The sequence below is a fragment of the Halyomorpha halys genome, unplaced genomic scaffold (genome assembly GCF_000696795.3).
Source record: "Halyomorpha halys isolate HHAL.00 unplaced genomic scaffold, Hhal_1.1 Scaffold380.1, whole genome shotgun sequence".
NCBI lineage: Eukaryota > Metazoa > Arthropoda > Insecta > Hemiptera > Pentatomidae > Halyomorpha > Halyomorpha halys.
In genome coordinates, this window is record NW_027106430.1 from 1,262,261 (window position 1) to 1,282,617 (window position 20,357).

Below are 20,357 nucleotides of genomic sequence, written 5' to 3' on the forward strand. Positions count from 1 at the left end.
ATATCAATAGATTGGAATAATATATATATCAAACCTTAAGTACTCCAACTAAGGTGTAAGAGTGGTTTCTCTAAAGATTAATGATTTATTCTAACCAGAAGAGAATTTATTTATGTGTGGGATATATAGGTTTATAACAAACATACACTTGATATTGTTTATAATGTCCTCAATTTAACAATGAATATTTTCAGACCTGTGATTTTCAAAACCAAGCAATGTATTTTTTATTGGTTGTTGTAACCATGATTATAAGAACTGGTCAGTCATAACTCATGTAACAATCAGAATCAGTTTTAGTTCCAGGAACTCATAAGGCATTGCAAAAAAGAATCCTAATATTTTGAAGTTTTTTTAAACAAATTTTTTAAAGGGGAAATGGATTCATTTCCATTCAGTAGAATGTTTACTATATAGTTTTATTTCCTTTAATATTAAAAAAAAAAAAAAACTCGCAGGGATGTGGAGAGGTTACATATTTGCTGTAGTCCTGAAAATGGTGAGATGATCATGGTGATGCTATAGATAACGATAAAAACTACAATGTAACTGTACCATACAAATTTGTAAAAATAGGGCCTGGATTCAAGATTCTGAAGAAAATGGGATTCGTTAAAACTTAAGAAATACCAACCAAACAAAAAAAGTGTGTTGTTAAGAACTTGTTATCAATCTAAAGAATCCCCAATATTCCTTTTTTCCATATGCTTGTTAGTAAGAATTTCTTAAGATCTATTCCCTGTAGTGCTAGGCATTATTTGGAGGAATAAATTACTCAAAATATGGTAGCAGTTATTGATTTAAAAGGAATTCTTACTTAAAATTTACATGATTGATTATAAGGACTATCAGCTATAATTTGTTATAATGACCAAATATGTCTCTTCTTTGGAGGATGTTATAAACAATATCCACTATATGTATGTATGTAATATGACTTTAATATTGATGTATATTATGATATTCTGTCAGAATATCTCTTAACAGTTTTATGTTTTAATAATTTTAAATATTTTTTATGAACTACAATTAAAGGTTATTTTTGTGGGATTCAAAAATAAAATTATGCAACAAATGATAAATATACATACATAGGAGAGCTAAATAGTAAAAATTATCATGCTTCAGCCTACATAAATTAAGAAAAATAAAAAATCAACAAAAATTGTAAATCAATAAACTAAATTATACGGGAGGACAAATATTAATGAGTATGTACACATATACATAATATAAGTTTTTCATATGGATTAATATACTACCTATTTGGTAAACATTATTTTATAGTCATAACTCAAGCTTACATTAAAATATTGTTTACAAAATTGTTATGAAATAAATTTTATCAGGTTAATATGATCTATTTAATGTATAGATAGCATAGACAGTTCTCTCAATGTTTAATTTTGGCCATACTCATGAAGAACTGACTAAATCATAATTGTAAATGGCACATTTAATTAATTACTGGAAAAAATTATTGTCCACACGCATAACATTTGTAAACATAAACTTCCATAAGTAAATCTTTACAGTTATAACAAAATAGAAAATTAACATATTTAAGTAACAAATAATTCTATATTAATCAAAAATTATACAGTAAGATCAATTAAGTAACAAAAAATAAATATTTTACTTTTTAAATATGCACATTAAATAATTTAAACTGAAATATAAATGAAAATCTTCTGTTTTAAGGTAAAATTTTTATCTGAACACAGACCTTAAAATAGGTGAGAAATATACAACTATCGAGAGCTTTTAATAAAACTATATAAATTGATATTTAATTAAATTAATGTTCATATTTATAACAACAGAATATAAAAAACATTTTTATATCAATATACTTTGAATAATAATTTATTGAATTACATGCTCTGTCTCATCTTATTATTCAACCCTAAGGATTTCTTAAAATCAGTGTGATTAAATGATATCTATATAATTTTGATAATTGGAAACAACAGCCTTCAAATCAATGTGGATGTATTGTTTAATCTAAAAAGCAAATCATAGGGTAAAAATTAACCGCAATCAGTTTAGAAAAATGTTTTCTAAAGTTTAGGAAAATAGCTATAAAATATTAGTTTTTAACTATTTTGAGGACGTATATGGTTTGATTATGTATATTGGTGACAAGTCCAAAAACAAAAATGAATGTATGGAGTTTCTCCCACTTTGATAAATAAGGGAAACAAATGTAAAAGAGAAGGATTAATATTTTTATGAAGGTGTCACTATTTTTCCTTTATTTTTAAAATTTTATAAATCAATAGACAAAGGATGGTAAAGAAAATAAAAACTAATAATATAATACTGAATTTATCAGATCAATGTATATACTACAGGTGTTTATTTACAAAAATATAAAGTCAAATGAAGATAAAACATACTAAGTGCTAGCAACACCTTATCAGTTGCACGAGTTTATCATGAGTTTTACAGTCATATAATCAATAGTAATAAAAATAATTAAAAAAAAAAAAAAATAAGGTGACTACACAACATAATATTTCGTACTTATCCAAAATAAACAAATCAACAGCCTAGAAAAAAATCTCACAAAAATACTTGCTGCAGAAACTTGTGCAGGTTGAAAATGAAAATTTTTCATTTATTTTTCTTCCACAGAAAGAATATGAAGATTAGTAGGTAGATAGTAAAACTTCTACGATCTGCATAATGTCCACCACCCATACAGCATCCTGTAACATAGAACAATGATTCATATCCAAGAATGGAAATTGAAAACAAGTAGAAACATATAGTAAAAAAAAATAATACTATTTTTGGATTAAAAAAAACCATATAGTATTATTTCTAGGCTTAAAAAAAAAACATGAAACCAATTAGATGATTAAAATAATAGTGATATTATAAGAGTTCAGGTTGAAAGTTAATTCGAATCTATTTTAAATTATATTTTGATAGTAATTATTAAATTTATTAATATTTGCAGCACATGTGTGTTAATAATTTGTGGGTTGTTGGATGACTAAACCAACTGCCTTTCCCTGAACCACCTCTGTTGTCTAAGGTTAGTACAATAGTGAACACCATCAATGCATTTTCCAATTCAAGAGTCACCCCATTACTTTTCTTCATCAAACTTCTTAATGATGAGCTCAATCCTAACAATAAGTAAGTCACAGCTACTTTAAATTAGAAATTTTTATCCGGATGTAAATTTTATTAATACCTTTAACATTAATATATAAGTTATCAAAACAAATAAGATTGCTGACTGATCTTACACAGGACTAATATACTCTAAATCATTACAACCCATACTTTGATACCAGGTGGCTGCAGTATTTTTTTTTTTTTTTTTTTTTACAACCCCTTATTCATTTCGAATTGGATATGTATATTATATACTTATAATAATAATAATGATAAAATTATGGAACCATGACTATTTAAACTGAGGATTCTCTGTAAAATATATAACAATTTATACATATATTTAATGAATTACATCAATTGCTACCCAATATTTTCAATTTATCTTGATGAGATTATATAAATTTCAAATATTTTCTTCTCCAAAGAAGTTTCCTGGAATACAATTAAGTTAATGTTCAAAGGTGTGGATATAGTTGATTGAAGATTTGTTGGTAAAACTATTGTTAGAGGGTTCACAAATAAGTACTTATTTATAACGGTGAGCAGTGCTATGGCCATCAAGAAAGTTTTATCATAATATTCAGATGTTATAATTTAACACTAGTCACTTATTGACAAAAATATTAAATACAGTATTTCCAACTGACCTTACAATATGGGCTAAAAATAAACACTATCGATCAACGGCACCAAGCCCCTTCTTCCTGATAGCGGCTGACACAGCATGGGAAAGAATGTCTTCTGTTGTAGCACTACACGGTGTCAGGCCTGAAGTGCTTGTGCTTGCATTTCCTGCAGGCCAATTTGTATGATTTTGATCAATAAGATTTGCTGTGCACGCTAAACCATGACACCTATAAGTTATAAAAATAATGCTGAGATGAATAACTATAAAACAGATTAAAAATAAAGGCTTCTTAATGGTTTGGCTACCACCAGCTACCAGATAAGTCGCATCTTTTCATAGCCCAGGCCGGGATCATCTTTATCATGGATTAAATAAATTTTTTTTCTCCACCTATTAAGTCATACGTTTTTTCATAAAGGTAGTAAGCGTTTTAAAGGTTAGTTTCTGAGGGAAATAATTTATGTGAGATAAAATAAACATAAATGTTTGAGAGTACTACCAAATGAAAGAGTTAGTATCATGGAAGCTTTTAATGAAATTTGAAGAGAATCCGCCAACAGATAGAAGAGATAGAATACGACAAAAATTCGTCCAGATAAGTGATAGCAATAATTCTCTAAACTTATTCTTAATAGTTAATAGTTTTAAACAGTTTTTAGTTAATAGTTTATTCTGTGCTACTTAAGCAGATAATATCAAAGAAACGGCTATACAATGAATAAACCACCTGATAAATCTCCTACTCTTAAAAGGATTAAAAGAAGCTAGAAAAGTAGCAATGAACAAAACATAATCAAATCAATAGAACCTAAAAATAAAAACCAATTTTTAATAATAGAAAGGAATGGAGAAGGAGAACTACTAAAAGTCTCACCATTTTTTATATATAAATCAATAAATAACCAGTATGGGAAACCAAAAAATGTAAAAAAAACTAAGAAAGGGAACCAATTTAGTTGAAACAAGATCCAGAGAACAATCTGAAAAACTGTTAAGGCTAAACACCTTCGGCACAATAATAAAAATAAAAATGTAAGCCCACATGAAAAGTTAAATATCAGTAAGGGAATGATATTTTGCCCTGATTTAGATGGAGTCAAAGAAAATGAAATTTTTGAAGAGCTGGGAAATTATAATGTGTAGGAAGTTAGAAGAATAGTAACAAAAAAGAAAGGGATAGAGAGGAGAACACACTTATAAGTTCGTACCTTTTCACTTCCCACTCTTCCCGAAACTATTTATGTAGGGTTTCAAAAAACAAATGTAAAAATGTATGTGCCAAACCCAATTAGGTGCTGAAAATGCTTCAAATTCGGGCATTTTGCTGATAAATGTTCGAAAACACCAGTATGTGCTTATTGTTCAAAGCCGGAACATGACAATATGGGAGTGACCATTTCCCAACACTATTATGTTTCAGCATCGAAATACCTAATACCAAAAGACATTCAGATAGGTAATAGAAAAAGTTAATTGGGAGGAATTCGTAAGACAAATAAAAAAATTCAAAACACATCGACCAGAAAGTGTAGACAAAACAATAGAGAACTTCACACATAATATAATACAGTCAGCCCAACAGATAATACTGAAAACGAAGGGGGATCCTAAAACAAATCATACTTCATGGTTTGATGACGAATGCCGGAAAACATTAGTATAAAGAATAAAGTTCTTGATTTTCAATGAAAATCAACAAAAACAACTTGATAAAATATAAAAAATAAAAAGCTATAGTCAGAAACCTTATAAAGATTAAAAAGAAAAGATCCTGGACTTCATACGTAGAATCGATAAACTGTAACACCCCAATAAAAAAAGTATGGCAAAAAATCCATAGTATAGCTGATAATAACAATATAGAGACCCCAATTCTAAAATAATAGCGGAAACTCTTGTGGATCATTTCACAGCCATTTCTAACCTGGACAACAATAATAATCAAGAAGAACAGGGAATAGATTTTACACCAACTACAACACAAGATAACTCATCTCAACTGGACTATAATCGCCCCTTCACAATTTGGGAACTGCAAACAGCAATAGATGAAATAAAATCCTCCTCACCCGGAATAGATGAAGTACATAACGCTATAATAAAACACTTTCCTTATGGAACTAATAAAGAGCTTCAATATTCAACAATATCTGGGAAACATCCACATACCCCGAGGCTTGGAGAGAATCGATAGTCACCCCTTACTCAAACTGGGCAAAAATAAGTTACAACCCAACAATTACCGGCCAATATCGCTTACTAGCTGTTTGTCAAAACTTCTGGAGAAAATAGTTAACAGATGACTGATGTGAATTATTGAAAAATTTAATCTCTTGTCACCTATACAATGTGGTTTTAGGGAAAGCAGATCGACTATATTCAGAAGAGAAGTGGTTGTTGTACGAGTGAGAATAGGATATTCCAAATTAACACACGTCCACTTATTCACAAAAGAGGACCAACCTAAATGCCAAACTTGTCAGTCCCCGTTATCCATAAAGCATATAATTGAAGAATGCTCATCATTTTGTCAAGCCTTCGAAAATAATAAAATTCCTCATAATAATTGGCCCTTAAAGACTCAGCAGAATCCATAGACAAAATCATAAAATTTCTGAAAGAAACTCAACTGTATAATAAAATATAAATTACCAATGAGGTGTAGATAGTTGACCGTAGATTAATGATTAGAGAAGTTTGTCGGGGGGGATGTGGTCAGCAAAGAACAACATAAATAAACAAAACCATATATGATAAATAAATATGGTTTTGTTTATTTATGTTGTTTTTTGCTGACAGCACCCCCTGACAATCTTCTCTAATCATAAACTACCAATATTGACCAGTGTTAAGAGAAAACAGAAAACAACTATCAAATGTCAAAGACAAGAAGATAAATAAAGTAAAAAGGGTATAATAACCAAGATGTTGATAGCCCTTAATAAAAATGTAATCTAATCTGTAATCTACTTATTATAACAAGCAGCGTTATTCCAATTCCATACAAAGATTAGGAGACATTATAATAGTCTAGTAAAATAAAAGATTAGGAGACGGTAAAAGAGACTCTAATTTTTCCTCAAAGTTTTATAGAAATTTGTTACAAATAAATAATATTATAAAATCAGCTTATTATTGTTTCTTTATTAACTGTTTCTTGATACTATAAAAAGTAGAAGTACTTGTTCTTCCCTATGTATTTTATAAAAATATGGGGGTACCCGCATCTAAAGGATCTTCATGAGAGGAATTATTGGACCACAATGAGCTTTATTCAATAGCCATATTGTCATAATGCAAACTAGAGGTGAGTCAGTTAGGAGTGAATGTATCAAAAGGATCTTGTCTTTGGAATGAACTTGTCCAAACTGAACATATTGTCAAAATGTACACCTTCTCTGAGTCTTTCTACGTAGAAAGTTGAGGTGTGTCAGTTAGGAGTGAATGTATCAAAAAGAGTTTACCTTTTGAGTTCATGTATCGAAAAGAACTTATCTTGGGAGTTAACGTATCAAAAATACCTTATCGTCGGAGTGAACTTGTCCAAACTGAACGGGTTGGATCTTTGGATGAAATTCTTTGGGTGAATGTATCAAAAAGATCTTATCTTTGGAATGAATGTATTGAAAATACCTTATCGTTGGAGTGAACTTGTCCAAACTGAACGGGTTGTCAAAGAGTACATACTCACTGAGTCAGTCAGTTCAGTTTCTCTACTCTCTCCAACTGCCCTCCGCGTGTTCAAAAAATCTTGTTTGTGACTGAATTGGCTGTTTGGGGTTCAAATCCAGCAAGTAACCTTGTCTAACACGCCTTTAATGTAAACAACATAATTGTTTTAAACTCCAAATATATTGACTTAATTAATATTTGCCAATATAAAACAAAGTTTAGCAAGAAACTTACTTTTTCTGCTTCTATTCATAGCAAAAAGCACCTGAAAGTCATCACTTCCATTGTTATGTTTATGGGGACCCAGATCAATCAATTTCAAAATGTAAGTTCTGGTTTCGATGGTTTAAGAGTGATGATTTTTAAACAGACAATAAGCGATATGAAGGAAGTGCAGAAACATTTGAAGATCCAGTATTAGAGGATTATTGAAGGAAGATTCCTGTAAAATGCAAGTTCAAAATCTTTTTCGACTTCAACCGATTTGGTTAAAATAGGTTGATGACTGTAGGATAGCCATTTATTATGCCAGAAAGGATGAGATTCAATTAAAAAAAAACAAAAAACAAATTGCGGAATTTTCAGAATCTGAGTTTTTCAAAAAGAAATTTTTTAACTGATGGGTGAGTAAAGAACCAATTTTAAAACATAAACTGTAGCCATTGTTTGCATAGTACTACTAAAGAGCATTAACATAAAAATGAACTAAATTTAAAAATAATCTTAAACTGGCAAATTAAAAGATGGAAGCAAAACTTTTTACCTGATAGCCATAGATACAGCTTCATCTTCAACTGCAACTTCTCCCAAACAACCAGATCCTTCTATCAGACTATTCATTGCGTTATCATAAACTGCACGGACAAGATTTCTTTCCTTAACCAGAGTCATGCGCCTGTACCAGGTATCCTCATCTTTAAGTGCTTCAAGTTCTTCTCTTTCCCAGTATCTAACGTATTATATACAATACATTATGTTTTCATAAAAGCTTATAAAGAACAAAACCTTACTTGAAATTATGAATTAATGAACCAAAACTACAGCTGAAATAAGTATCAAAAGTAGTTTTAATTTCTACCTTTAAATACTAATAAGTTAAAAATCACAAAATAATGGAAACTAAAATTACCCTGGAGTTATTATATTAATATTAATATATTTATAATTTATATAAAATAAGTTTCTTGGTCTAATTGAAATTTTAAACAATGATGAGTTAATGGTTCAGATTATTATTATAATCAATTTTAATTTCTAGATCAGATTTGTTTTCCAAATCTAAATAAGACTTATGTAACTTAGTCCCTTGACTGTATATTAAATAAATTTGGAAATAAAATAATCTTGGCTTGCCTTCAGTATTGTCTTTGAATTTTGTTATACAAAATTTGATAAATTGGTAAGATTACACCATTATTGGAAACATAAGTTTTTCCTCGCCAAAAAACCCCATTGAGGATGGAAATTTGAAACAGCTGACTGACAGCCTTAAAAGAAAAAGGGTTCTGGACCAAAATCTTGAGGAAGCTCTGCGGGACCCCATTGTGGCAGACCTAACAAAAAGAACTTGGGAATCAGTTAGAGAACCTGGAGTTTCCCAGAACACCATACATCATCAGCAGAATAACTTGTGAAAAGAGAATAACTGATCAAGATCTATTCTCTACGAGTCGAGTCGAGTAGAAATTAATCAAAAACTTATAAACAGACCAGTAACATAACAATGTCTGGTGACCTCAATACCAATCTGCTTTCTGCCTGTCCTGAAGATTTTATCTTGAAAATTTCACCTTTTCCCTTCACTTTTTCATTGTGCTTTTGTTCCCACCCACCATTCTTTCTGGTTTAATACATGGTTGGATCAGTGTGTCATTGATTCAGTACAGAAATTGCTTATATCAACTGTCTGTTCCATTCCTGTCATCTCATGTCCAAATCTAAGTATCATACAATATCCAAACTTCCACAATCCCCCTAAAACCATAACTTTCAGCGACCTAAGCAATCTCATCCAAGAAAAGATTTTACCTGACCTTGAATCATTCTAATGGATTGAAATCTATTTTAACATTTTCATCGATTCCATAATTAATATTCTCATTTCTAACTACATTGATTTCCATGTCCCTTTTAAAACCTCTACTTTTTGCTACTATTCTGTGCCTTGGAATTGTCAAGAAATAAAAGATCTACAGAGGAGGCGTGAAGCAGCACGAAAACGCTTTAGGCCTACAAGGCAAGCAGATGATTAACAGGCATTCAGAGAGCTACGAAACTTCACACAAGCAACAGTTAGGTGAACAAAATCCAAATACTTACATGAATCCATCTCCACTGCTCCAAATTCCAAATCAAAATGGCAACTTCTTTGCAAATTTTCTCTCAGTAAATTCACTTCCTCATCTATCTTCCTAGTTTCACTAGCTGAACAAAATTGACTCTTTTTGTTATCTGCCTCATCCATCATTTCTTCACTTTCTTTTACTCACCTTCACTAGATCCTTATTTTTTAATTTTTCCTACACCTCTTCAATTGACCTTATAATCTTCTTAATGAAATCCTGTATCAAATCCATAGGATTTAATGAAAACCTGTCAAACTGATGACATTATGCCAACCCAAAATTCTGTCAGTCCTTCTTTTCCTCTATGATTTTTCCCACTTCCTGGAAAAAAAGCCTTAATCCACCCCATTAACAAACAATCCAGCCCTTCATCTCAAGTATTAATTATTTTTCCTTTTGTAGGTAATATAATTAGCTTATCATAGTAAAGCAAGAACAATTCTGCCTAAGTTGAACATTTTTGTTATCTTTAGAGGACTGCATGTCTCAGATTACAGAATGTATTTTCATTTTATACCAAGCTGCCTTTTTTCATTGCTTCAATAAGAAAGTATTAAAGAAATAAAAAATGAATGAAAAAAACAACAACAAAAGAATTGACTTAAGGACTTGTAAAAAAGGTTGAGCAGTATTGTCAGATTTACAGATCTGAGTTTTAAAGTATTTTTTGTTTTGTGTATTATCTGAGGTAGGTAGTCTCATTTCTAGTGACCCCCTTCCCTAGCAGCCAATGGATGCACTGGGTTAAATCTAAGCATGCCTATTCCTGACTACCCCTACCACCAGGACAGATACCTCTGACTTGTTGGTCAGTACCTGATTGAAATTTGACTTATTTGTGGTTGTCAGGCGAAGTCTTCACCATTTTTGCCCACTAATCATATCTGCTCAACCTGAAACTGTGAGAGGATGCCAGGATATAGCAGTGACAGTGAAACTCCTGAGCAACTCAGATAAGTGATAGTATTCTAAAATAAGGGAGTCCTTTCTCCCTCCCAAATTAATATGTATCAACAAATATTGATTTATTCATGTATAAACAATACTTATTTTTTCTGCCCCTTCAGAGATTAGGGATTTAAACTTTGTTCCAAAAATATGTACTTAATAACCCAACGGCTAAATTATGTCTCTCAAATTCAGCCCCACTTATCTTCACCAATATTAAAGAACTCTATTCTACAATAGAGAGATCATAAGCATAAAGAACGTACCAGACCCCCTGATGTAAACAAGTATTCTAATATCCTACATATTTCATTACATTCATATTACATAATAGGGTGAAACAGAGAAGCTATTTAACACTAATAAAAACACTACAAAATGTTTCGGTAATATACTGAAAAGGCTTTTGTAAGAATAATGTTTGATGTAAATAAATATTATTTATTATACATTAATTACCTGGCTTTTTTGTGGGGGGGATGAGGAGTTTCAAGGCAAGTCTCATTATTACTGTTATCCATCCTGAAAAAAAAGAACAGAAGATTATTATATAATAATAGCAGTCGTTGATTAATAAAAACATCAATTTTCATCAAGGAAATTCTCGAAAAATTCTGAATAAATAAATTTAACCAATTAAGAGACATTATTTCAAAACCAACCAAGTCTATTTTTAATTGTTTATTTCCTTACCATTTAGATAAGGATAGCATTGGAATTGGGTCAAATTTTCAATGTGCAGTTTTTAACAGATCTGAGGAGTATTTTTGGCCAATGGCCTGTCTGTGTGTTTCTGTCCTACGATCATATCTTGAACAGGTAAACTGACTTTGTTGCGTATTTTTTGTAAGAATTTTGACACTAATGACGAATATACAAAATCAGGCCCCTGTGCTTCACAAATTTTGTTTTAAGGAAAATAAAATTATCAAATAATAAATAGTAAGGAAAGCTATGTGACTGGACACGCCAAATCAACTATGTATATGGTTATTTAATTTAAAGGTAATAAAATATATATATCAAAATCATATCATTATAAGCAGAGTCTTTGTACAAATATTTTTACTTTCCTTTCCACCTAGATAAGGAATTAGGGGTTCAGTGCCTAACCATCTGAACTATCTACCCTTACCCCAACCCCCTTGCCAGTAAGAGTTTAGCATAAAAATAGAGTATTGATAATATGAAAAATTTAAACAACCAAACAGCAAAACAATACAGATGTTAAAATAAAGAAGTATTAAGTAAAAATAAATACCAATTATTATCCAATATTTTATTATTGGTTGTAAATTACAAACAACATTGAGTTTTCATAATCATTAAACCAAGGAAAAAAAGAAAAAAAAAAGGAAAATCGACAGATGGTTATATTGAGGTCTGAGGAACAACTTGGAGGCCTAAATTTGGTACCCAGACATCAGGAGCAAAAGTCCAACAAAAGGGAAAAAAAAAAGAAAGTCAGAAATAGGTCGCCTATTCAAGAGATATTTTTTTTTAAGCCTTTGGCGTATAAATATATGCTTTATTATATTTTCCTATAAATTACCAATATATGTGCACATGAAACCTCTAATTGGCTGCTATTTAACTCAGAAAGAGCATATGCCTATGAGTTCCAAGGACTGCTATGGGGTGACCTATGACCTCTGAGCCAAAGTTCAAAAAATTCTGCCTAATAGTTTCAGATAAAAGTCAGACAGATAAATTTTTAAAATTTGATTTTTCAAAGTTCTGCATATATTGAAACGTAAAACCTTAAATTTTAAGAATTTTTTTTCTTGATAAATTATCTGAATTAGTTGAAAATGATAAACCAAAATTATCTATATAAGAAATTAAGATTAATAAATTAATTAATAACAATAAACATCATGACTGATAGTCCAGGATTATTATATTTCTAAATATTAAATATACACAGGATATCGCTTCTAGTGACAACAGATATAACAACGTATCAGTTGTTGTGGGGAATATTTATACTTATATAATTTCAGAGCCTAACCAATTTATTTTTATTAATGTAAATAACATACAGTTATAAAAGTCTGATAGTCAACTTTTCTTTTTTTTTCTTGGCCACTGGAAGTAGACTATTATGCCATTTTCCCTCTCGCAACCCAATATAAGTTAACTTTTGTGTTGAGTTGGTCTGAATCTTGTTAATTATTTTTTAGACCAATACAGGTAATAAAAAATATTGTCTATCATACAACAATACCAAATGATTGAATAATATTGCAATCAAAACTAAATAAATCAATTTATTAGTGGTTGGTAGTGTTAATTGATTTTAATAAATCCCATTTTCACATTAACATGTTTTGTATCACTACAAACAATGCCAATCGTTGTTATAACCAATCACTATTGGTTATAACGACGATTGGCTATAACGACTGAATATGTCTGGTCCCTTGGAGAACATTAGAAATGATATCCAGTGTACATAGGAGTTTATTTAAAATGTTAAAATTTCATAATATATTCTATGCTATTAATAATATATAGCATTAATATGCTATATTAATAAAAAAAAAAATAGAATGCATAAATTATTCCTCAAATACATTAAAAAATTTACACATAGTATCCGAATAAACCTCATCTTTAAAAATAAGGAAAACGTGTAACAGTAAATCATTGACAGTTAATGGTATGGCCATTAAGTATAAATAGAGCACAATATACTGAACATACAACTGATTTTACATTGCTTTCCATGAAGCACAGAGTTATTACTTCAATATCATCAAAGAAAATATTCTCTGATCTGTTACTACATTTTGAAGGTTCCACTAAGTTTTAAATTTGATATTAGTAAGATCCAAGCAGGTCTATCAGAAGGTAGAATAAATTTATAGCAATATTGGTGAATTTATAAATAACATTTTTTTTCTGATCCCTGCTTTTACACATAACCATGAGGCAAGAGAATTAATTGTGGACAAGATCAAAAACTAAGTTGTATCAGAAATTTGATAATTTGTAAAACCTTCTTATTACAGATTGCACCCAGTATGACATAGTTGTGCTTGTTATTTGATTTTATATCCTTACTACTTGAGTTTCTTGGAATTCATGAAAAGGTCTTTTTGCAATAACAATGAATAATTAACAGTAGTAATAGGATAAAACATACATTTCTTCCTAAGTATTTCTTTAGAATTTTACAAACTAATAGGTGGAAATAAAGAGTACAAAAACAGAACATCAAATGCTAGAAATATAAATAATCTGCTCACATTTTCATTTGATAAGGATTAATGAAGATTGAAAATGAAAGTATAGAAACATTGTTATGTCTCTTGTTTGAGACTATATAAAATATATTTTTTTAAATCAATAGGGGAATAAAAATTAAACAAGAGATGAAATCTCAATTAATGTAAGCGAGCTAAAAATTAAAAAGAAAAAATATAATTATATAATAACTCGAAGATTCCATTTAAATAAATTTTTAGGTCTCTCATAGAAGAGTTAATAACTATCCAGCCATTTCATGAAACAGAAGAATAAACTGTAAGTAGACTATTTATTATCTTTATAAAGAAATATAAGGGTTAGGATAATTGTCTCATTACTTGTGAAAAGGACTATTTTTTATTGTTTATTTTAATTTTAAAACCTGAAGTTATCAATGTCTATGGTTTGTTTAAACTGTAAATGTTTGGAAGAGATTTGGTCAATATTAAACAAAAATGATCAATGGAAATCGTTGAGGTTTTGGGGCATTTTGGGGACTTAAGTTAAAAATACAAATTCATCAAAAAGGCATAACATGAGAATAACATCAAATGAGATAAAATTTATAAACATAGAAGAGATATTGGTCGCAAAATAAAGCACTGTGGTACAGAAATCTTAAGAAACAAAAAAAAAAAAAAACCGTTTCACGTAATTATCAAAACTCAACTTAGTGTTGTTATCACTCTGAGAACATTCTAAGTGGTGTGAAATTCAAATATATACATAAGGGTACCATTCATATTTACACTTATGGGCATATTATGAAACAGCATTAGAACAATAGTTGTAGGTTTTTCATAAGACTGTATATATATCCTCAATTATTACAGCGATCATTAATAATGCATAAAATGCTATTATGAAAACTAATTTATAATTAAATAAAAGTAGGTTCTTTATAAGAAAAAAGGTGTTTTCAATTCTTGACCTGAGAGTTTTTTTAAGGAGAGCATTCTTAAGTTTTTTATGAGGAGGGGAAATTAGGAAAAATTGTTACCCAGTAGCTGTGCATTTTGGAGCAGTTGCAAATGATTGAGCTAAAAGAGGTCTTGGTTGGATTAAAATGTATTCTGTGGTGAACCCACAAGAAGCTAATCAATTAAAACCATGAAATATCCAGATTAGAATGATTAAACTTCTCAATATCTCTAGGAAATTAATTCAATTTCAAAAAAAAGTAATTATGTCATATGAAACATAATACTAACCATCTGAAGCCTCAACAGAACTGATATTGAAAATATTTGGCTAATAATAATTTTAAAACAGCAGATAGATTGAAGCAATATGCTTGCTTGACAGCTCATAGTTTCAAACAATGGTTATTGGGTCAGGAATCAGTAAACAAAACAAGTTGTTCAGGTTCCATCGTTATGAAAATTGAAGTTTTTTGAGCATAGCTCAGTTCCTGTGAACAGACTAGTTAGCACACACGGCTCTAACTCTGAGGGCTACATAGAAGGGCCAAAACATCAGTCATCATAAATGGAACCTAAAAAAATTTTGCTGACCCCCACAACATACTCACTTATAATAAAATAGAAAAAATTATAACCATCACTTATCCATTAAAAAAAAGGAAATTAAGGAGGAAGATTAGGAACTGATGGATAAATAATTTCAAATAAATCTATGTTGATGAAGATTTATATATGTTTTCACTAGGATAAACACAATCTAAAATCACAGTTAATACTTACGTTAGGAATGATTTTGAAATAGATAATCAATATCAATACAACTAAAAACCTCATGAGAGTTATAATACGCACATTAAACTAGTCTTTCATTGTAAACAATGTCATTAATCACAATAATTATTCAAAAGGATGAACAGAGGTTTTTTTCTCAACTGGCAATGAATATTTGCTTCCATAAAACTTACAAAAACTATTTAGGTTTTGAACAATAAGCTATTTATGAAAATAATATTATCATCAAATAAGGTCGTGCAAAACAGTTAAGGGTACTGCAATTGAATATGAAGAAAATAAGTTAATAAAACATAAAAAAACAGAAAGAGAACAAAACAAGTCTAAGTCAGAAATATTTTCAAATAGGTATTTTCTGAAAAACTATGAATCAATACTAATTTAAATGTAATACAGTAAGAATTAATAGGTGAAAAAATTAAATGCACAATATATAGTGGTGAGAAGAAAACATAACTGAAACTAAAACCTACTTAAAAGATGTTACGAATCGTTTCTCTTTGAAGTAGTTTAGTTTATAATAGAGCCAACATTTCACAACACCACTACAATGGGCTAAGGCCAAAATAATTTAATAAAATACAAAAAAAACACTATAAACTAAAAGACAACAAAGACTGTTCAAAATTATACACCATTCATAAACACATCTTAATAAAATTCACAATGATCGAACACTCTACGACCTGAAAGAACAGAAGTGTTTGTTTGCAAACCAGTTTAGTTACGTAAGATGGCTCATAGACAGCGCCACTGTTTGTACTAGTAACTTCTCTTAACTGCCTTGATTAAAACTTCCATGATATATAGTTCTTTGCTAATTTTACTATATCTTTAATTTTTTTTCCGCGATAAAAATGACTAGCCATTCTCCTATTTCAATCTCGGATAATTGTGTCAATGAAAGGAAAGACAAGTTAATTCAGAGGAGTTAATTACTTTGAAAGGAAATTATGATGAAGAAAAGAAGTATTCATCACGATTTTTTCAGAAAAGTTTTAAGAATTTCCTGTTGTCTTGTCATTAGCGGATTTAAATCCGAACCTCAGAGAAGATTTAGGAGGTATCCCCCAATATCAGTAATATAATCTCTCCAAAAGGATAGGTACGGCAGCCCCATAAAGCTATAACTTCATTTATAATGTATGAGGTATTAATTCAATGTTTGTATGGTATGGTGTGGGACCCCGGATGGTTGCCTCCTATGAAACCGCCCTTATGCCATGTAACTGATAATGCTGGGAGGAAGCAGTATAATGTAGAGGGTACGCTTCCAGGTCTAGTGAAGCCAGAAGGCGGGGTCTATTCCTTTCGAAAGCGAGACATCTGGTACACCATATTTAACAGTTGAGAGTTACTGCCGCACTCCGTATGCCAGAAATGGCTAGACAGGGGAATCCCCCCACTATAATCATACTCTCGTGCAAAAGACACTGACTTTAAGCATTGATTTGATAAAAACAAGGGAGAATCTCTAATTTCTTTTTTTTCCTTACATGGTCTTTAACCGTGGAGGAGAGAGGCAGAGAGAACAGACTTCATTACAATTTATATTTGTTTATTGGTATTCTAACATCATTAAAAAAAATATATATATAAATTGAGCCTTTCCCCAAATTATACGCCATTTAGGTATCAAACCTTCGAAAATTAAAATCATTGTTTCCATTTTTTTAATTTGTATTACATTCAGGAAATGTCCTATCACAACTCCTTGAAGCAGGTACACATATACAAACACACACACTAACATAGTTTTCCTGATATAGATTTTTTACAAAAAAATCTGTGGCTAGGGTGTCTACTTTTAAGGACTTTAAGAACACAGAATATGGAGCACGAATATGGTTTAATAATCTTCGCCAAGTAGGTAGTCAGTATAATTTTGGTTCTGTTTAAAAATGTAAAATGTGATGGGAAATTTTGATTTTAAAGGATACGAAGGTTCCATCTTAAATACGAAGTGAGGAAGCAGAAATAAGTTTTTTTAATAATGAATATTGATGGAAAATTAACCGTATGTCCCTTCCTTCCTATCATCGACGCAGCCTAGTCCCACAAAAATTTTCATTTGTGGCCACATTGTGACCAACCAATAAAAATACTCAAACACTTTAAATATCGTTTTACATCCTGAATGTGACTGAATAACTCAGATTGGGAAACAAACAAGACTACGTGTTTTCTACTTCTTACCAGAGTTGCCTCATCAGTCAATGGTGATTGTTGTGTTAGACAAAAAGTTCAAATTGTTTTATCCCAATACTTAAATATATGTTTAACAAAATTATAGTAATTTTTTTTTTTAGATTGACTGCGAAAGAAACTGGGGCAATCGTAAAATTAAATCAGAGACTCAACTTTGTGACAGTTTCGGGGAATGACAAAACTAGCTTTAAATATTTTATTACTATATTGCCACTAATTATTGAAACTTCAAAATGAGAAGGAAATATCGGTATAAAGTTATCCTTCTTTCTAAAAGAAAAAATCATTCTAATTCAGATAGTTAATTATTTTTAAAAAGCTCTTTAACTGAAATAGCATCAAAATTGGAAAATGACCCTTGTTAATTTTCTTAATCAGATAAGAATGTGATTTTTTTGTGTGTAAACAAGCTTAACAAATAAATCCATACAGAACCCCAAATGGTTAAGGTATTTGTCTTACATCAATGAATTTCCTTAGATTTCGATTAGGGCTTATTCTGGAGAAATACGATCTTCCAATGACCAAGGTACTCGATCTATACAGTTTATGTACTTATGCAAAAATGCATAAATTAAAGTTTCGAAGCTTCGGTGTGGATTTAACATTTTGTTGTTCCGCTCCATTATCCGAAATTTTCACAGAGGGTCTTTCTTCTTCAGTGTCTGGTAACTCTTTGGGCTCTTGAAAGCAATCCTTTACTGTCTCCACAGATAAGAAGTTTCAATCTTATCACACATAAATTAATTATTTCTGGTGTTGCTGCTAGGTGGTGGATAGATATGACAATTTCTTTTCTGGCTCTTTTATATCCAATTATTTTTAAACCAATATTTCATAAGACTCAATAAATTAATTTTGTTATTGAAACGGTTATAAAAAAAAATCTGGTAAGAAAAATTGTATTAATTTCATTTATATATATTTTTTAAGAGAGAAAAATATACTTTCTCATTAATTGAACCCTTGGAATCCTGACTGCATAGAAGAATAAACAAAAAAAAAAAGTTTTTATCGTGCGGTGTAGAAAAGCTACGAATATTAAAATTATCTATACTCAAAGTTTGAAATTGAGGACTATTTTTCTTACAAGCGGATTGTAGATCATGGCATTCATATTTTTCTTAGAGAAATTGGATATAATTCCATGACATTCATTTATAATTTCAAATTACTCGATTAAAAAATATTTATGTATTAATACATTCTGGTCCTATTTCTAATTCGTAAAAATCAAAATAGATATCGGTTGCATCCTACTACATTTGAAAATGATTGGCATTCCATCTAAGATCGGTGGCTAAGTAATTAACAACGTTACGGCGGTGGTAATGAGAATTTAGTGGATGCGATGAGAGTATGAAGTTTAAGAGCTTGAATACCGTAGTTAGGGAGAGTGATATACAAAACAACAGTATACTTTAAAGGCCCTTAAATAGATAACAAAATCGATAGATTATAACCAAATAATATCTCTATAGAACGATTGCAGCACGATAATGAGAGTCATAAATATACTTACCTGAAAATTAACTTAATATTTTTAAAGGTGAATAATGACAGTTGGTAGCACAGTTAAGTCAAGCTTAGGCAATTTTTTTCTTATTTAGGTATCACTCTGGTTTCCTTTTTGGAAATTCACAAATAGAAAAAATAAATGGACTTACGATAATGAGAAATGTTTCCAGTAACAATTTTTCGAAGAAGTTATTCATTTCCCAGCTACATTTTAAATAATTATGAATTTATTTCTGAAAGCTGTGAACTATCACCTTTGGTTTTTACAAGGTTCTCCTAAATAAAGAAAAACCACGAGTTCACAGAAAAGAAATTTTAACCCTGAAGAATTTAGTAACTGAAGAATGGAGCACCTGATACCACAAAATGGAAATTTGATTGAAGAAAATGATTTTTTTTTTTAATGAATATTGCAAAATAAGATGAGAGGGACATGAAATCAGAAACAGTAAATATGGTTTGAGATTCATATTATTCACATTAAAATGTGCCAGTTTAAATAGAACAGAAGCATAATCATGAATTCATCAACATTTAATGGATTTTTATTGTTCATGAATCAAATTATTGTTAATAGCATTTGTTACAACTTATATTTATTTCATTTATATATAAAGCATTGACCATTAGTTTATTTGAAGGAGATGGTCAGAGCTGGAGTCTAGAAGGAAGATAAATAGTAATGAACTATTTATTTATTTTGTGCTGATGTTTTGACCTTTTTTGTAGCCTTTATCAGGGCTACAATAAACAGATACAAAGAACATTCTTAGTATAGTAGAGTAAATATAAGGGTAACAGAATGATATAAAAATGTAATATAAAAAATGTACAGGTGGAACTATATATAAACAATCAAAAAATAAAATAAAATAATAAATAGGATAAAGATAAATACCAAAAGAATTATTAACCAACATAAAAAAGTGAACAGATACA

The 20,357-nt window shown here is 30.0% G+C and overlaps 1 protein-coding gene across 1 annotated transcript; it reads right to left on the reverse strand.

Moving 5' to 3' along the window:
• Positions 1-414: 414 nt before the first annotated feature.
• On the reverse strand, positions 415-15,699 carry LOC106681986 (uncharacterized). Its single transcript, XM_014422602.2, has 5 exons — positions 15,681-15,699; positions 11,185-11,247; positions 8,196-8,381; positions 3,780-3,986; positions 415-2,711 (listed from the first exon to the last, which is right to left on the reverse strand). Exons 2-4 carry the CDS (start codon positions 11,244-11,246, stop codon positions 3,806-3,808), a joined length of 429 nt encoding a protein of 142 aa, XP_014278088.1. The 5' UTR covers position 11,247; positions 15,681-15,699; the 3' UTR covers positions 415-2,711; positions 3,780-3,805.
• Between the last annotated feature and the right edge of the window lie 4,658 nt (positions 15,700-20,357).